Below are 18,302 nucleotides of genomic sequence, written 5' to 3' on the forward strand. Positions count from 1 at the left end.
CAACGGGCCGAAATTCCCGCAGGTCTTCGGCTGGCGGAAAAGACCCCTGTGGTTTCTTTGCTTTGCGGTCGGCGCCCCTTGGGCCGCAGCTATCTCCTCCTCGCGTCCCCCCGCCCCTCGTGTGGAAGGGACGAAGCCACGACCCCGCCCCCTGCCCGCCGGGTTCAGGAGAGTCATGGAGCCACTGTAGGTGTGAACACTCGTTTATTTACACACGGTCGTTGGTAGGCAAATAACCCAGCCCAGCCAATTCGAGGGCACAGATCTGGCACAGAACCTGCAGACCCTTCCTTTCTCCAGAGCTCCCGAGGGCGGAGGCCTGGAAGAACCAGAAGTTTAGGCTTCTGCCCAAAATCCAAGAACTAAATTCAACGCCTTCACCTGATTTCTTTCCAAAAAGTCCATTTTGTTAAGTACTCCGACTTCTCAGTTCCGCCCCATTCATACTTTTCGCTCTCCTACTGCCCACCCACCCCAGATTGTTAATAATAATAATAACAATAATACTGTAATAATATTAATAATACTTCACATTTGTACGAAGCTTACAGAATGTTTTCACATATAGCATCTCATCTGAGCCTCCCAACAGTTCTGTGAGGTAGGTATTTTCACCTCCCTTTTTACAGACGGGATAACTGAGGCTCAGAGAGGAAATGGGATTTGCTCAAGGCCACACAGCTAGTTAGTGGTAAAGCTAGGACTTGATCCTAGCACCCCTTATTCAAGTCCAGTGTTCCAACACCACAGCTACCACTGTAAAGTGGAGTGACATTTCTTACCCCTGTCAGGCCTGAGGGACGGCCTAAGGAGGGAAGAGGCTGAGACTTCTCTGACTAGAAGAGGGAAGGGCTCAGCAGTGACGCGGGGAGTCGGGGTACTTGGCCTTCAACTCCTGTTTGAACTGGCGGTAAAGGATCTTATTGTGCTGATTTTCGGCCTCCTTTTGGGGATGGAACTTCAAAGCTTCTTTGAAGCCCTTATGAACCAGGAAACCTTCGTTCAGCACCTCGAAATCAAATCCTGCCACGTGCAGCTCACAGGCCTGTTGGAGGAGAGACAGGTCAGTGAAGTTGGACGACACTGCTAGGGCGGAGACTGACATCCCTAAAGCCTCTCTCCAGCGTCCCCACTCCTCTGGAGGCATCCTGGATCTTCCATACCATGCAACCACTTCGTGAACTATGACTGTCCTGCCACATTGCCTCCTTTCCGTGCAGGACCACTTATAGCTCCCAGAGCCCACCACTCCTCCTGCCCCGTTTCCCCTGCCCTCTCCCTTATGGGCACCTGGCTGATGCGATTGAAGCCGTACTGGCGAAAGCGCTCGTCGAAAGTGGGCACCTTGCCTCCGGCCACGTAGAATGGTTCCCAGGGGTCCTGCCAGGGCACCACATAGGCAGGCCTCAGCAAACTCTCTTCTGGCAGGTTGACCCAGCGGGAGTAGTTGGTGGGCGCCTGGCAGGGTGTGCACAGCCCATAATAGAAGGGCCGCACCTCGCCCACTTGGTAGAGCTGCAACAGCTCGTTCTTGTTCGTGGGCATGCGGCGGGCTCGGCGGATCTCGAAGGCAGGCACCACCAGTGCTGTGCCCGCCCACTGCTTGCTCTGATCCAGCATTTCCCGCAGGCCCCTCCACAGCCCCTCACTGGGCACCATGTCCACGTCGATTACCAGGGCATAGTTGGCCCCCTCACGAGCCAGATTCCTCAGCAGATTATTGGGATAGGAGACATTGGTGCCCAGCGCATAATTGATCCCGGGCTGGGCCACTCTGGCTAGCTTGTCAAAGACCTCCTGGCAGGACCGCAGCAGGGCAAACTCCCCCGGCTCCCGGGGATCGGGCACAGCGGCCTCATAGCGCGAGGGGCACACAAGGTGCAGGGCGACCCTGGCGCGCATATCGGGGCAGTGGCTGCTCAGCGCGTAGGTCAGCACCGTGGCTAGCTGCGCCTCCTCCTTGGTGGCCGCGAACACCGACACGGATAGCGGGCCCTCCCAGCGCTCCAACAGGCCCGACAGGTGCAGCAGGTTGTCCACGCTGGCGTGCGTGGCCAGGATCACATCATTGGGGTCCATGGTGGTCTTCAGTAGGCCCCTGTAGACGCGGTAGTCACCACTGGCGTCCAGGACGCCTCCAGAGGCCAGAGCGGTGCGGAGCTGCGCCTTGACCTGGTCCACGGACCGCGGGGACGGGGGAAAGAACTCGAAATACTGGTCTTGCTCCTCCTGCCCGTGTAGCCCGGACAGCAGCGACAGGTAGAGCAGCTGCAGCATCGCCACCAGCATTAGCGCGGCCAGAAGCAGCTGGTAGAAGGCGCACCGGATGGCGTAGGACATCTGCATGGCTCTCGGGGCTCCGAGCGCGCAGCAGGGACCACCGGGCCGCAGCCTTTGCCAGCCGCCGCAAGCCCGGATTTACCGCAGCCTGCCGAGCGCAGCCGAGGCGAGCCGAGGCGAGCCGAGCCCCGCGCAGCTTCCCCGCCCGAGCTGGCCTTGGGGCGCGCCAGCTCGCCCCCTGCGCGCGAGGAGGAACTACTGCATACGCCGCCGCGCCGCGCTTTGAAAACCCTGAAAGTGCCCGCGGCCGCGCCGGCAGTGTTCCCAAGGATACGCTCCCCTCCCTCCTTATCGGTGTGCGACCCTCTGGACCAGGCGCGTTTTGAAACACCCGCGCGCTCGCCCCCGCCTTAGGGAGGGGAAACCGTGGCAGAACTCTGGTTGCAGTTTGGGGAAGGATGGCGCGGGTTCGCGGCCGCGGCGGGCGGGAAGGAACACAAAAAATCCCTTTCTTTCCGCTGTCTCTCCCTCCGCCAGGTCCTAGGAAATCCACACGGAAGAATGGATGGGGGGGGGGGGCAGGCCCGGAAGGTACGGAGGAGATGAGAGATAAGGGCATGTGGAATGAAGCGCTTTACGTGGGACGAGGTGGCCGAGTGGTTAAGGCGATGGACTGCTAATCCATTGTGCTTTGCACGCGTGGGTTCGAATCCCATCCTCGTCGGTCGCGTTTTACACGAGGTAGGAGGTGTACTTTTCTGACTCCCTATGAAGAGGGCCCGCGGTTCAGTGGCACGTAGAAGACCCGAACTGGAATTCTGGCTGATGCCAAATTGGGAGCCTATATATTCTATGTGGTAATCGGAGAAGCCCCTCAGGAGGAGCCACCTTACTGTCTAAAGTGGTAGAATTCGGTAGTGCTGTGGTGTTTGATCACTTAAATTATTACTCTGTTCAGCCCACTGATTCCCCTCCCCGTAGCAGTTCTCCCAGGGGGACACCTTCTGTCCAGCCCCCAATCCCTGCAACACACACACACACACACACACACACACACACACACACACACACACATTTAAGCAGGAGGCCTAGAATATTCTAACACCAGCCAACGTATACAGAAAGTGCCTAATTAGCTTGTGGGATAATTGATCCCTGGACTCTTTAGAAGAGGAGAGACTGTGGGGAAGGGCAGCTACTTCGACAGCTAAATCAGTTATATGTGGTAACTATTTGAGCTCTGTGAATCTTGGGAAGGGAATTTTGAGGCCGGCTGGGAAGAACCTCCAATAGCCAGGACAAGATTTGCCCTCCTCTCCACAGGCAGTAGGAAGCAAAGGTCGTTTTGTTTGTTTGTTTGTTTTAAAGCAGTTTGGTGTTTTGTTTTGTTTTTTTAAGAGAGAGAGAGAGCAGGAGCTGGCGGGGGGGGGGGGGTAGGGACAGAGGGAGAAGCAGACTACTTGCTGAGCTGGGAACCCAAGGAGGGGCTCCATCCCAGGACTCTGGGATCATAACCTGAACTGAAGGCAGATGCTTAACGGACTGAGCCCCCCAGGCGCCCCAGGAAGTCAAGGTTGTTGAATTAAAGAGTGACGGAAGCGGGGCGCCTGGGTAGTGCAGTCGTTAAGCGTCTGCCTTTGGCTCAGGGCCTGATCCTGGCATTCCAGGATCGAGTCCCACATCAGGCTCCTCTGCTGGGAGCCTGCTTCTTCCTCTCCCACTCCCCTGCTGTGTTCCCTCTCTCGCTGGCTGTCTCTCTGTCACATAAATAAATAAAACTTAAAAAAAAATACGATTAAAGAGTGACGGAAGCGACCTATATTCTGCAGCCCCAGCAATAACACATACTGAGCGCCCGCTCTGCACCGAGGGCTGTGTTAGGCACCCGGGATGAAGGCTTGCTGGAGACCAGACAGGTGCTGTCTTGGAAGGCTCTCACTGGTGGCCTGTGCTGGGAGAGAGGCGAGAAGTATGCATAGACCCTTTTAGCACAGGCCTTGCAAACTGGAGGCTCAAGACATCAGATTTGGAGCTATTAGGGTTGTCTTTGACCCTCTCGGTGTTGAAAATAACAATTTTGAATCCCATTAGTTGTTGGCTTTGATGAATCAGGAAAATCCGTATTTCCAACTTTTGTTTTAAATTCTGAAAGATCTGGCAATGCCAGGCCTGCGTTTCCACAGGGTGACAATTGGGCAGAACATAAGAGTAGCTCTCGCCCTTTGCAAATAGTTTTCTCTTTGCCAAGGTCTCAACTCTGCCCTTTCACTGTTCACTCACTAGCGTCTGAGTCTCCTGTGCAGCACTCACACCATACCCCCTCCGTCTGCCCGGGCACCTGCTCGCAGTATCTCCCACCTCCCACCTCCCACACACTAGAACTGTAGCCACATAGCCAGCATCAGTATATGTTTGTTGAATGAGTGAATAAGAAGCTTCCGAAGTGTCCCCAGTGTCCTTAGCTTGAGGGGAGACTGAAAAGTAGGGACGGCCTCACCGAGGTGGCAAGATCAAGGACAGCTACATGGTAGGTCCAGAGGAAGGCCTCCAGCCTGCTATTGTGGGCAGAAAGGCCTGGCTGGGGAGCAACACTGGCTCCCCAGTGTGATGGAGTGGAGCGTGAGAGAGTCAAAGACCAGAGTTGGGGGCGCTCAGGTGGCTCAGTGGTTGATTAGTTAAGCGTCTGGGTGGTTAGTTAAGCATCTGCCTTCGGGTCATGATCCCGGGGTCCTGGGATCAAGCCCCGCATCACGCTCTCAGCTCGGTGGCACAGAGCCTGCTTCTTCCTCTCACTGCCTGCCGCTCCCCCTGCTTGTGCTCTATCAAATAAATAAATAAAATCTTAAAAACAAAAACAAAAACGAGAACTGAGTTGAAAACCATTAATAAGGGGTCTGCTTTCCACATAGCTTACCTTCTGCCTCTCTTCCATCTGGCCATTCCTGGTTTATATCCTTTTGTACTAAATCTGTAACCCAGCGAGTAAAATGGTTCTCTGAGCGCCGTGATTTGCTGATGCAAATTAATTGAATCTGGTGAGGGAGCTGCTGCAACCTCTGACGGATAGCCAGTCGGTCAGAAGCACAGGTAACAACTGGGATTTGTGATGGGCCTCTGCAGGGGGGCGGTCTTGTGGGACGGAGCAGGAAGCTGCGGGACCTGATGCTCTCTCCAGGGAGATGGTGTCAGAATTGTGTGTCCAGAAATACAACTGAATTGTGTGTGTTGATCTCGAATCCTCCAATTTTGCTGAATTTGCTTATTAGCTCTAAGTGTGTGTGTGTGTGTGTGTGTGTGTGTTCTTTAGGATTTTTTTTCTGCATGTGTGTGTATTATATCATCTGTGAATATGGATAGCTTTACTTCTTCCTTTCCAATTTAGATGCCTTTTATTTCTCTTTCTTACCAAATTGCTGTAGTTAGGACTTCCAGTGCAAAGTTGAGCAGATGAAATGGTAGAAGTGGGCCTTTTCCTGATCTTAGGGAAAGGCTTTCAGTCGTTCATCATCGAATATGACATCAGTTGTGGATTTTTCATAAATGTGCGTCATCAGGTTGAGGAAGTTCCCATCTATTCCTTGTTTGTTGAGTGTTTTGATTTTGTCAGATGTTTTTGCCGCATCAGTGGAGATGACCACGTGGCTTTTCCCCTTCGTTCTGTTAATGTGGTGTATTACATTGCTTTCTGTACGTTGAACTACCTTGCGCGCTGGAGTAGATGCCACTTGGTCATGGTATATAATCCCCTTAATGAACTGCTGGGTTCTGTTTGTTAGCATTTTGTTGAGATCTTTACATCTGTATTCGTAAGGGAAATTGGTTATTACATTTTCTTGTGATGTCTTTATCTGGCTTTGGCGTCAGGGTAGTGTTGGTCTCATAGAATGAGTTAGGAAATGTTCCCCCCGTTGTTTGGAAGAGTTTGAGAGGATTGGTGTTCTTTCTTTATTTTGTTTTTAAAGATTTTATTGATTTGAGAGAAAGGAGTAGGAGGAGGGGCAGAGGGAGAAGCAGACTCCCCACCGAGCAGGGAGCCTGCCAGGAGACTTGACCCCAGGTCCCTGGGATCACGACCTGAGCGAAAAGCAAACGCTTAACTGCCTGAGCCACCCAGGTGCCCTGGTGTTCATTCTTTAAATGATTGGTAGAATTAGCCTGTGAAGTCACCTGGTCCTGGAATTTTCTTTGTTGGGACCTTTCTGATTATTGATTCAGTCTTGTTATTTGTTTTAAGTATGTTCAGACCTCCTATTTTTTCTTGAATCAGTTTTGGTAGTTTGTGTGTTTCTAGGATTTGTTAATTTCATCTAGATTTCTCATTTGTTGGTGTATAACTGTTCATAGTATTCTCTTATAATCCTTTTTATTTCTGTGTAATCGGTAGTAACGGCCCCAGTTTCATTTCTGATTTTAATAATTTTAGGGTCCTCTCTCTCTTTTTTCTTAGTCAGCCTAGTCAAAAATTTGTCAATTTTGTTGATTGTTTCAAATAACCAACTTTTCGTTTCATTGATTTTCTGTTTTCTATCCTCCACTGTGTTTCCCTCCACCCTAATATTTATTGTTTTCTTCCTTCTGCTATGGCCTTACTTTGCTCTTCTTTTTCTAATTGCTTGAGGTGTAGTTAGATTATTGATTGAGATCCTTCTTCCTTTTTTTTTTTTTTAAGTAATCTCTACCCGGTGGGGCTCGAACTCAGGACCTTGAGATCAAGAGCTTCAGTCTCCATGGACTGAGCCCGCCAGGCCCCTTCCTATTTAATGTAGGCATTTACCCCTGCAGATTTCCTCTCAGCCCTGCTCCGACAGCATCCCATAAATTTCGGTGTGTTGTGTTTTCATTTTCTTTTGTCTCAAAGCATTTTCTAATTTCTCTTTTGATTTCTTTCTTTCTTTCTTTTTTTGAGGGGGCATTTTAAAGTTCTTTTATTTTTGTACAGCAAAATAATTGCAAATTGATCATAGAACCTAGTATACACTGCGTAGATTCTCTTTCTCTTTTAAGTATCGAAGTATTGCTGACGTACAATATGTTAGTTTCAGGTAGACAACGTAGTGATTCCACAGTAATTCCAGTCACCGCAAATACTGTAACAATATTCTTTTGTTTTATTTTAAAGATTTTATTTATTCATTTGAGAGAGAGAGAGAGAGATCACAAGCAGGGGGAGGGACTGAGGCAGAGGGAGAAGCAAACTCCCCGCTGAGCAGAGCCCGATGCGGGGCTCGATCCCACGACCCTGAGATCATGACCTGAGCCAAAGGCGGATGCTTAACTGACTGAGCCTCCCAGGTGCCCAATGTTATAACAATATTCTTGACTATATTCCCTATGCCATAGTTTTCATCTCTGTGACTTATTTGTTTTATAACTGGAAATTTGTACCTCTTCATCGCCTTTGCCTATTTCATTCATCCCCCCCACCCCCTTCTCCTCTTAGCGCCACCATTTTGTTCTCAGTATTAATGGGTCTGTTTCTGCTGTTTGTTTGTTTGGTTGTTCAGTTTCCACACAGGAGTGAAATCATATGGTATTTGTCTTTCTCTGACTTATTTCACTTAGTATAAGATGCTCTAGGTTCTTTCATGTTGTTGCAAATGACAAGATCTCATTATTTTCTATGGCTGAGTAACATTCCAGTGTGTGTGTGTGTGTGTGTGTGTGTGTGTGTGTGTGTGTGTGTGTATTACATCTTTATCCAGTCATCCATCAATGGACACTTAGGCTGCTTCCATATCTTTTGACTTCTTCTTCTTCTTTTTTTTTTTTTTTAAAGATTTTATTTTATTTATTTGACAGAGACAGCCAACGAGAGAGAGGGAACACAAGCAGGGGGAGTGGGAGAGGAAGAAGCAGGCTCCTAGTGGAGGAGCCTGATGTGGGGCTCGATCCCATAACGCCGGGATCACGCCCTGAGCCAAAGGCAGACACTTAACCGCTGCGCCACCCAGGCGCCCCTTGACTTCTTTTTTAACCCATGAGTTCAGAATGTGTTAATTGGTACATATTTAGGAAGTGTCCGCTTTTTGTTATTGATTTCTAGCAATAAATAATTGGCTTTATTTCAGCTCCCAAGGTCATATCTCACCTCTGAGCAGGGACCCTGTCCTGACTCAGGGCCTGGTATATATACTAGCTGCTCAGCGAATGTTCACGGCAGGCGGGAGGGCACGTGGGCAGAAAGGCCGGTGCTTCTAATAGCTTTGTTTTTCTCTGGGCTGGGCAGAGTAGTACAGGTGTGTGGTGAAGCAGGCCTTTTCTCCATCCCTCCAGAAAATTTTCTGACTGCCTCCCTGAGGCTCCATTTTTGAGATGGGGGGTGAGGCGGGGGAGGCAGGACACCTGTGGGGGGAGCCCTAGTTGTTCATGCAGCCAGGTGCTCTGCCCAGGAGCACAGGCCACTGTGTGGTCAAGAGGGCCCAGCATAGGGATGCCACGAATTCCGGCCCCTCTCAGGTCCTCAGTCATCCCATCTGTCAAATGGGTACAATCATCCCTACCCCACCCAGCTCATCAAAGCTGATAGAGCTGAAAGCACTTTGGAAATAAAGACTCAGTGAATTGATTATACAAATGAAGAAGGTTGTTATTAGACCCGGGAGCAGGGTTGGAGGGAGAAACAGCCAAAATGTGGAGTAAGTGCTTAGGACTCCTGCCTTGAGCCTCTTGAGGGAAAGAGAAGCAGGTGGCGGGCAGGAAGAACAGCACCTACAGGGAGGAGGGGGGTGGGGGCTGGGTCCCGGCTCTGCCATGGACCAGTCGTTTCCCCCGAGACTCGGTTTCCTCACCTGCACAAAGGGAGAGCCCAATCCCTGCCTGGCTCCCCCCAAGGGTCTCAGTGTGACTTTAGTGAGAGAGCGGGGATGGAAGAGCTTTGCAAACTGAAAAGTGCAGCGCACCCATGGAGGCTAACTGCAGCTCCGGGACTAGGCCCAGCCGGGCCCTGGGGAGTGGAGACAGTTAAGTCTTGGCAATGAAAACACTGTTTGGGGCCCACAGGTTCCCGTCCCATGGGTACCCTCAGATCCCTAATGTCTGTGCCTTCTCCCTGCTGCCCTCAGCTTTCCTGGCATCCTCTGCCCTGGGGTCTGAGAGGTTTGATCCTGGGGTTACTGAGGCCTGGGGAGAAGAGGAGCACCGGCCCCGGGCTGGTCCCCACTCCCACTCTCAACCTGAGGCTGGGCCACACCAGCCACACCCTTGGCAAGACCCCACTGGTCGCCTCCGGTCCCCACAGATTAGCAAGTGCATTTCTTGAGATTAACAAATGTAGTCTTGATTGTGAGGAAGGGCCAGGGCCCTTGGCCCTCTTCGCCCTGATCGGTGCCCTTGGAATGAGGTCTTGTGCGCCTCTAAAGGGTCTGTCTCTGCGCGTCAGCTCCATTCTCGGGTGAGGGTTAGAATGGCCGCTGGTGAATTCTTCCTTGCAGGCTCCAAGTGGACACCAGCTGGGGAAGGAGAGCAGCACCCACCTCCTCCTGGGACCCGCAGACCAAGGGGCCCCCGCCCAGCAGAGGCTTGAACCCGGCTCGCCATTCCCTCTGCGTTGGGTCTCAGCTCCGAAGGGGCAGCGAGAAGAGAGCTGTGGGCGAGCCCTAGATGGAGCCCTTCAGAGCAGAGCCTTGAAGAGGAAGGAGAAGGCGGCTCCACAGGAGAGCCCCAGGGCCAGGAAGAAGGTCATGAGGGTGCCGGCCACCTCCCTCTCATGTGGCAGCACCTGCCTAGAACACACAGGAGTAGGAGCTCTTAGGAAACACCAGGCCAAACCCAGCCCCAGCCCCAGTGCCCTCTGCCCCCCTTACAATAGGACCCCTGAATTCTAGTCTGGGCTGACCCCACCTTTGGGTCACCGTAATTAGGCCCTTCTCTCTGGACTTTAGTTTCCTGATCTATAAAGCGAGGCCAGTGCCAAGGACATCTCTCCGGCGCTGCAGGCCCAGTAGTATGGGATTCTAGATTCCACTGCCTTTGCGCTCAACAAAACATCCCAGCCTGGTCCGCCCTGTCACCTTTACTCTCTCAGGACTCTCAACTCCATTGTCCCTGGAGTAAATAGCCCACGAACCCCCACTTTGGATCAAGACTTTAGCTCCACCTTCAACTGAGAATTTTGGGAGGAGCTGGGCCCTAAGGAATGATGGTTCAACCCATTTATTTCAAGATGGGGAAACAGGCCCAGAGGGGAGGCTCTAGAAGCTGTCTCTGGGCTATGTCATCTGTCCCCGGGCAGGAATGCCCCCAGCTGAGGCTGCCTCTCCCCAGCTCCTGCCCCAGGGCGGCTCAGCAGGTAAGGCCTGACCTGACAGGGGGCGCCAGCGAGGCCTAGAGACAGCTGGGGCCCGGCTGGCCGGAAGCAGGATGGGCCCCCTCTCGGCAGGCCCACCAGCGCACCCCCAGGCCCTCCCTCTTGACCCCCAGACCTGGGCGCCAGGCACATGGTGAGGGACATGAGGTAACCGTTGGAGACGGCGAAGAGCAGCATGAATGTGATGAAGTAGGCGTCCTGCGGGAAGAGGACGGGCAGCCGGGACCTCTCGGGCACGTGGCACAGCATGAAGAGCGGCACGAACAGCACGCGCAGGCAGACAAGCAGCGGCAGCAGCCGGCTGTCCTCATCGGGCTGCGGGGGAAGCTGGGCTGAGGGCCGTCGCTGGCAGGACACCCGGCTAGACTCTGTCCCTCCCCCGACCTCCTCCCCCATGTGGGCCGGAGAGGGCCCAGCACTGAGACCCCTGGAGAGTGAGGGGCCGGGCCAACGCCGCCCAGCCATCAAGGACTGGCCTGGGGCCAGCCTCCGCCCCTTCTGATCTCCAGCTTGGGCTCTGGAGGAGACCTTAACACAGCATCTTTGGTTCTCCAGCTGGGTTCCTCCAAGTACCCCTAGGGGTTCCACAGACCCCTTTGGGGAGGCGGTGTTGCTGAATGGGATTGGAGGCCGGATATCCAGGCCCCAGCCCAGCTGGGATCAGAGCAGCTCCTCTTTGGTCTACTTTATTTGTTATATCTCCTTGGAAGATTTCATTTAGAGAAGCAGCACCTTGGCTAAAAGCAATCCAAACACTAGGAATCTTGTCCAACCTCTCACATGGGACAGGAACTTCCATGTAAGGGTCTCTGGGCTTGGCACTGAGGGCCGGGTCCTGGGCTGGATGCTGGGGACATAGGTCAATTGGACATGACTTCAGCTTTCAAGGAACTCATAGTCCAAGCCCTGGCTTGCATACCTCCAGGGGCCAGGTGTTCACTACCACTTGGCCAACTGTTCTGTGGCCAGACCTAGATAGGTCAGACTTTGGGAAGATCACCTTTTTGGGCTGTTTCACACCCTTTGATCCCTAACTGCCTCCTGAAACCGTCAGATACCACCAGCCCAGGTATGCTCACCCACAGGAAGTAGGAGGTCAGGCTCCGTCCCACCCAGTCCATGATGTTGAAGAGAAGGAAGCAGCAGATGGGGTTGAAGAACTGACCTGGGAGAGAAAGAGGGCTCATTCTGGTCCCTCCTCCCTCCTTCCCTCCCCTCCCCTTCATTCCTCCTCCCTCCTCCTCCCCTGCCCTGCCCTCTTCTGCTTCCCAGCACTCACTCCACTTCCCAGGACTAGTGGAGCTGGTCACCATGGCCGTGATGGCAGGGAACACGGACAGAGTGACCGTGAAGACCAGCACAAGGCACAGCGCCGTCAGCCAGATCTGAGAGCCAGAGGCAGGGTGTAAGCGGGCGGGGCGACTATGGCCCAACATGCAGCCCCAACCCCCACGTGCTGGCCTGGGAGCAGGACTCCCGGGGCCTGGCCTCGCTGTGTTCCTGACCCGCTATGACCCTAGCACCTTGAAGTGGACAAGGGGAGCACTAAGGCCCCGCTGCTGGGTCTTTAGAGAGGGCTGGAGAGAGCAGCTCGCTCTTCCCGGGGGCTGGTGGTTGGGGGCCATATCCAAGCCAAACCTTTTGGAAGACAATGAAAACTGAAGGTTTTCCCGGCTTCTGGGGCTCCTCTGGCTCCAGCTCTGGCTCCTTCTCAGCGTCAAGATCCAGAGTCAGGGCTACCTTCTGGGGACTGTTGGGAATACCGTTCTTCTCATCTGGGGCAAGAAGGGAGGGCAGGGTCATGCCTGTGACAGCCAGGCTCGATGGAAGGCGATTCCTGGCAGTTAAGACAAGGGACTCTCTTCCAGCCCAGGATGTAAGCAAAGAGAATGAACCATGGAAATAGGCTAAACTACTACTTATGAAGCACATACGTGAGTCGTGAGTCATGAGTCGGCAGAGTTAAGCACCTTAAATGGCTTATCTCCCTGGACTGTTTTCCAAATAAAGAAACTGAGGCTCAGAGGGGTTAAGGGACTTGCCTCAGGCCACCCAGCTCGGATGTCGTGAGGCCAGGATTTGAACAAAGGCATTTGGACCCAGAACTAGGATGTTGGAGCTCTAATGTCTCCCCATTTTACAGCAGGGGAAACTGAAGCTCTAAGCCAACGGGGCTGACTCGACTCCCCCTGACGTCCCATCACGAGCTTCTGTGTCTGCTCACACAAGGCGACTAGGGGCGAGGACTCTGGATGGGGAGGTATCCCAGAGGGGTGGCTTTACCCTCCGCTGGGTCTTCCCCCTCCCCAGCAGGGTCCCAGGCTCACCAGACTGGAGGAGCTCAGCTTTGGTCTCCAGCTCCTGACCTTGCACCTGCGATGGCTTCTTGGCTAGGTAGTAGCGGGCAAACTCCTGCAGAAGGAAAGCGTTGGCCCTTCCTGGCTTGGCTGAGGCGTCTGGATCCCTCTCCACCCTGTCGACTTAGAGGCTGGAGTCCCCCAGTGGCTCCTTGGGGATCGGGTCCCCTCCTCCTCCTCCCTTGGCCTCTCTCAGGGCCTCAGACTCAGAGCTGTATCTGAGATGCTCTGAAGTGGGGCCTCGAGCCCAATACCAGGCTCACCAGGTGGGGCAGGCTCAGGTAACACACGATGGACAAGAAGATGCCCACGCAGGGTGTGATGAAGTACCCCAGGGCGGAGGTCTGGGCATCCACGCCACCTGTGCAGAAACTTCAGCTGCAGAGTGGAGGGGCTGGTCCCACTGGCTCCCACGGGGGGCGGGGGGCAGTGGCTAATGGCTCGTGTCCCACTTCCCATCATGCACTTCTCAGATCCACCTCCTGGCCTCTTCTGCTCTGCTCACTGACCAACCTGTGCGGGGCCCCAGCCCAGCCCTTTGCTTCTCTCATTCCTCCCTACTTGTCACTTCTGTTGAGCAAACTATCATGTGCTCATTTTTACTGCATACTCCTTACAGTCTGAGGACAGAGCTATAAGAAGCATTTCAGTGGGGAAACTGACACAGGTGGAGTGACTTGTCCAGTGCCCCTGGCTGGGGAACAGTGGAACTAGGATTCCAACCAAGTTTATCCGAATCCTAAACCTGACCTCCTTCCCTGCACCCCAGGCTGCTGCTGCTTACCAGTGTCAGCCTCAGGAATCCCGCCCCTGGCCCCAAGTTAACCCAGTCCTCACCTGATCGTTCTCTCACTGTAGAACCCAAGAGCCCCACTCCCTACCCCCAAACCCACCCCCAGCTCCCCATCACCTCCATCTCTGCCCAGGACCCAAGGAATCTCCCTCCTACCACACTCGGCCTGCTCCCCAGAATCTCAGAGGTAACCCCCACCCTCCAGCCACCCAAGTCTACTCACTGGCCATGGACATGAGCATGGCAAGGGCAGCGAAGATCCCAGCCAAGCCCTGGCCGCTGAGGAAGAGGGTGCTGTAGGCGGAAGGCATGGTGCCCAGCTGCCCAAAGAGGCTGCCCTGCAGAACTGCACAGAAGGCTGTGGAGGGATAAGAGTGGGGCTGCTGCTCAATGAGGCAAGCCTTAGAGGCTCCCTGGAGGAGGCGGTGGCAGGGTGCACGGGAGACTCTGGACTAGGTTAGGCAGGCAGGAGACTCTGAGCACCCTGGTGTAACACCCCCCCCCCCATTCTTTCTTCTTGTCAGGTGCAGCCGTAGGTCTGAGGGGCTGGGGCCAGGAGACCTGATCTTAGGTCACTGTGGGTTTGGGACAAGTGACTTTTCTTCTCCCTCCGGGCCTCAGTTTCTCATCACGGATAGGAGTGCTACTGCTGCTCTGTTTCCTTCTTGGATATGTTGGGCCCTTTCAGTTACAAAGAAGAGGCTGGGCTGAAGCCCTGGGTGGACGGGGTGGGGAGGTGGGGAGGGGCAGCAGTGCTCACAGTTGATGAACCAAACAGAGGCCATGGTGATGGAGAAGAAGGGCCCAGGGCTCATGTCCACCTTGACCAACGCTGCCGTCAGGGCAAAGAGTAGCAGGATGACCAGCAGGCTGCCCAGAATCCGCACTGTCTCAGGAACACTGCTCATGAGTAGGGGCAGAGCGGGCATTGGCTGGAGCCCGGCCCGGCAGGGGGAGGTAGGCAAGAGGCTGAGCCCAGGGTTGGACAGTGGGAGCTGGGGGAGGCATGCAGGGGGAGTGGAGGAAGGATGGGAGGTCTTCCCTGGGCCCAGATGGAGCTTCCTTAGCAGGGGTGGTGGAGGGAGCACAGAGGGATGGCCTGCGGGGAGCCCGAGGGGCGGGGCCTCTCACCACTGGTACAGGAAGGAGTTGAGGAGTGTGAAGAGCAGCAGGGGCAGCTGGGACAGCAGCGTCACCCAGTTGTTGAAGTTGAAGGTGTCTGCAGGGCCTGTGTGGTTGGTGTCCAGGGTCCCGGTGGTGGCGTTGGCTCCTGCCAGCCGCCCCTGGAAGTACTGCCAGGATACCAGGGGAAGGGGTACAGGGTCACCCTCCAACCTACTCTGAGGAACCACCCAGCCTCTCCTCTCTGTCTCCTCCCATGCTTGGGCTTGCTCAGTTCAAGTCTGCGGGAACTGTCTGTTTGCCCTTGTACCGATCCTAGCACCTGGCACACAGTCGGAGCTCGATGAATGTTCCCTGAATTGAACAGCAGACGTCTGGGACAGAGCCCAAACCCTAAGAACCCCCAACCTGGGCCTTGCTTCATCTTTGAATCACCCTTCTTCTGCAGTGTCCTGGTTCCAGCCTCTACCCCCACTCCTGCAGCAGCTCCTAGATTCCTGAGGATTTATTGAGTGCCTACTGTAAGCCAGGCCCTGGCCTAGGTGCTGACCAACTGCATTCTCTCTGGAACACACATTCGTTAAACCTCTGCTTAACTTTCTCCTCTCCCCTGCCCATGGTTCCCTGTTGCCTGCAGGGCAAAGCCCCAGGATTTTGGAACAGCACTGGGAGCCCTTCAGAACCAGATCACGGCCTTCCTATTGTGTTGCATCTCCTGCTCCATCCCGCTAAACTCTAGGTACCCCAGGCTCTGGCCCTTTCTCCGAACAGGCTGGCATTCCCCCGCCTTGGTGCCTATGCAAGGCCGTCATCTCTACTTGGAACGCCTTCCCCCTTTCCTCCCACTTCTCCCCAACCCCCAAACACCAATGCTTTACCTGCCCTTCTCCCAGGTTACAAATCACCTCTTCTGTGAAGCAGAATGAATTGCTCCCTCCCCTGGGAACCCACAGGACTTTGCTCCAAGCCTGGGGTGGCAGGTGCCATATTCAATTATTAATAGCTCTTTGGCACCCAGCTCCCTCTCAAGACCAGGGGCCAGCAGAGAGCCACACTGAAGAGGCTTCTGGAAAGTTGTTGCATTGAATACATATGAATAACCCAGTCCTAAAGAGAGCACAAACTCCGCATTTCTGCCTTCCCCTGACAGAGTGTGAGCCCCATGAGGGTGAAGGCTTCCTCTGTTGGGTTCCCTCCTGTAGCCCCAGTGCCAAGAACAGGGCCTGGTTCACAGTAGATGCATGTTGTTAACTGTTTGTTGAATGAATGAATGTAATTTGCGCTATTTCAACGAAAACCAAAGGCTTAGATAACACACTTTTGGAGTGGATTAGCCCAGGAGTGACTAGCCAGGGGTAATAACAGGGGTGGCGGGTGTGTAGTTCCTCTCTAGGTCCACAGCCCCACCCCCACCCCCAGCTGGTGGCCTTGCCCCTGTAGGATCTGGGCATCCCTGAAAGCTTGACTTTTCTCTCTGTGAGAGGGGCACCTCCCCTCTCTGAGGCTCCGTGCTTCAGCGGACAAACGCGCAGACAAACGGGCATAATGAGGAGTCAAAGGTGGCGTGATGGGAAAGCGCCTGATACTCCTCGCGTCCAAGGCGATGGTGGTTGTGGCCATGAGGCTGGCACTCTAGCCGCCGAGTCTCACCGGAATGGCCGTAATGAAGAAGTTCCAGGGAAGGAGCGTGCCCAGGCCCAGGATAAAGAAGCTGATCCCGACCAGGTGGTAGCTGTGGGGATCAGTCAGAAGGTCACCCTGAGGACGCAACGCCTCAGCCGCGCCCCCGCCCCCCGCCTCCCAGGCCGCCCCCTCCGCAGAGCGGACTACAACCCCCATCACTCCGGCTCAGGCAGCCGACTGAGGCGGCTGATGGGAATTGTAGTTCCACCCAGTCAGCTTTGAGCCTTGGAGCGCCCGAAGGCAGCGGGTCTGCGTTGCCCACGGCCACCCGGATCCCCGTCCGCACCCCACCGGGTCCCCAACTCGCCTGTCCTGTGGGGCGTCTCCTCGCGCCATGGCCGCCCAGCGGGATGCGCCAGGCTGGGAGGGAGGTGGCGCGCTGCACCTGCACCTACGCCGGGGCCCGAGGGCCGGAGGACCGGGGAGACTGGGTCTTGCGGGAGGTGGACGGGGGGGAGGGGGGCGTCGGGTCTCCCCGAAAGGGGCGGGGGCACGGGGGAGGCGGGAGCGGGGGAGGTCGGCCGGGACCGATTTCCAAGGGTGTCAGGCTTCACAGGCTCGGACCTCGCTCCGCCTCCGGGGCGGAGACAGAGGGTCGCACCACCCCTCCCCACCTCCTCCTGGCCAGGACTCTAGACTCAGGCATTGGACCCGCTCGACCTCGCGGTCCGAGGACCCAAGACTCCCCCCCGCGGTCCCGTGCGGCTTAGAGGCGGCTGATCCGAGAAGGTCTCCTGGGGCCTCCCCGCCCAAAGGGCGCCAGTCCCGGACCTCGGCGGGAGGGGTGGGGGAGGTGGTAGGGGAGGTACCCCGCCCCTCCCCCGCCCGGAGCTGGCTGGGGGACCTGGTGCGGCTTCTTACCCCTCCGCCAATTCCGAGGTGGTGTCAGAGCCGCGCAGCGCGCGGTAACCCAGGAGCCCTCGGAGGAGCCGGCTCGCTCGGGGGTAACCTGAGCGTCTGTCGCCAGCGGTCCTGGCGGACTGCGCCGAGCTAGGTGCTTCGGGAGGCCAAAGAGAGGGCCAGGTGCGGGTGCTGTCGGAGCCCCCAGGCGGGTCTGGAAGACAGACGACAGACGGGTTCTTCTCTTCCAAGCGGGTGCCTGGGGAAGCGCCGGACCTTCGGGGCTCACTGCGGAGGCGTGGGCCCAGCTGGGGAGTCCAGGCGGGCTTCCAGGCGACAGTGAGGCTGAGCTGCGTTCCAGGCAGCAAGGGGTTAAGCAAAGGCTCAGGAGGAAAGGGTGACCCGGAGGTGCTCTCCCAAAGCAGCCGCTAAACAAACAAACAAACAAACAAACAAACAAACAAACAAACAAACTTTCGGCGGCCCCAGGTCACATCACATCATACCTATTAAGATGCACCCACCTCACACTTTCTTTTTCCTGTGATAAACTTCGAAAAGATTATAGACCATTGCAACTTTGGAATTAATTTGCTCTAACTCATGTAATTTACAAGTTTGCTCTGCAGTTACCAGTGCATATGGGGGATGCCTGAGAAGTAAGAGGCTCTAAATCATAAATTATTTTCATAAGCAATGAAATTTTAGGACCACTTGCAGATTACGTGTGTGTGTTTCTCCAGTCGACTGTGAGTCTGTGAGGCAAAGACTGTGCTTGTCTGGCTCAGTGTTTTATTATTGCCAACATCTAGCGTTCCTGCCTGCTTGGTAGCAGGTGCTTGGTAGATGCTTAGTAAATAAATGGATTGTAATACCAGGGAGAAAAGAGACAGAATTAAGTTAGACTGGAAGAGAAAGTTAT

At 54.9% G+C, this 18,302-nt stretch overlaps 2 protein-coding genes and 1 non-coding gene across 3 annotated transcripts; 1 reads left to right on the forward strand and 2 right to left on the reverse strand.

The window, feature by feature from the left end:
* Positions 1 to 187: 187 nt before the first annotated feature.
* On the reverse strand, positions 188 to 2,466 carry B4GAT1 (beta-1,4-glucuronyltransferase 1). The gene is made up of 2 exons (XM_045775904.2): positions 1,291 to 2,466; positions 188 to 1,045 (listed from the first exon to the last, which is right to left on the reverse strand). Exons 1-2 carry the CDS (start codon positions 2,344 to 2,346, stop codon positions 854 to 856), a joined length of 1,248 nt encoding a protein of 415 aa, XP_045631860.1. The 5' UTR covers positions 2,347 to 2,466; the 3' UTR covers positions 188 to 853.
* Positions 2,467 to 2,922: 456 nt separating this feature from the next.
* TRNAS-GCU (transfer RNA serine (anticodon GCU)) lies at positions 2,923 to 3,004 on the forward strand. Its single transcript has one exon. It is a non-coding gene; the product is annotated as a tRNA-Ser (tRNA).
* A 4,382-nt stretch (positions 3,005 to 7,386) lies between these two features.
* SLC29A2 (solute carrier family 29 member 2) lies at positions 7,387 to 17,562 on the reverse strand. Its single transcript, XM_045775845.2, has 12 exons — positions 16,848 to 17,562; positions 16,508 to 16,589; positions 14,867 to 15,027; positions 14,496 to 14,635; positions 13,959 to 14,093; positions 13,206 to 13,303; positions 12,913 to 12,997; positions 12,224 to 12,360; positions 11,865 to 11,970; positions 11,665 to 11,750; positions 10,701 to 10,900; positions 7,387 to 10,001 (listed from the first exon to the last, which is right to left on the reverse strand). Exons 1-12 carry the CDS (start codon positions 16,874 to 16,876, stop codon positions 9,890 to 9,892), a joined length of 1,371 nt encoding a protein of 456 aa, XP_045631801.2. The 5' UTR covers positions 16,877 to 17,562; the 3' UTR covers positions 7,387 to 9,889.
* Between the last annotated feature and the right edge of the window lie 740 nt (positions 17,563 to 18,302).

Source organism: Ursus americanus, chromosome 24, assembly GCF_024610735.1.
Source record: "Ursus americanus isolate L20-20 chromosome 24, mUrsAme1.1.p, whole genome shotgun sequence".
In the NCBI taxonomy this organism is placed as follows: domain Eukaryota; kingdom Metazoa; phylum Chordata; class Mammalia; order Carnivora; family Ursidae; genus Ursus; species Ursus americanus.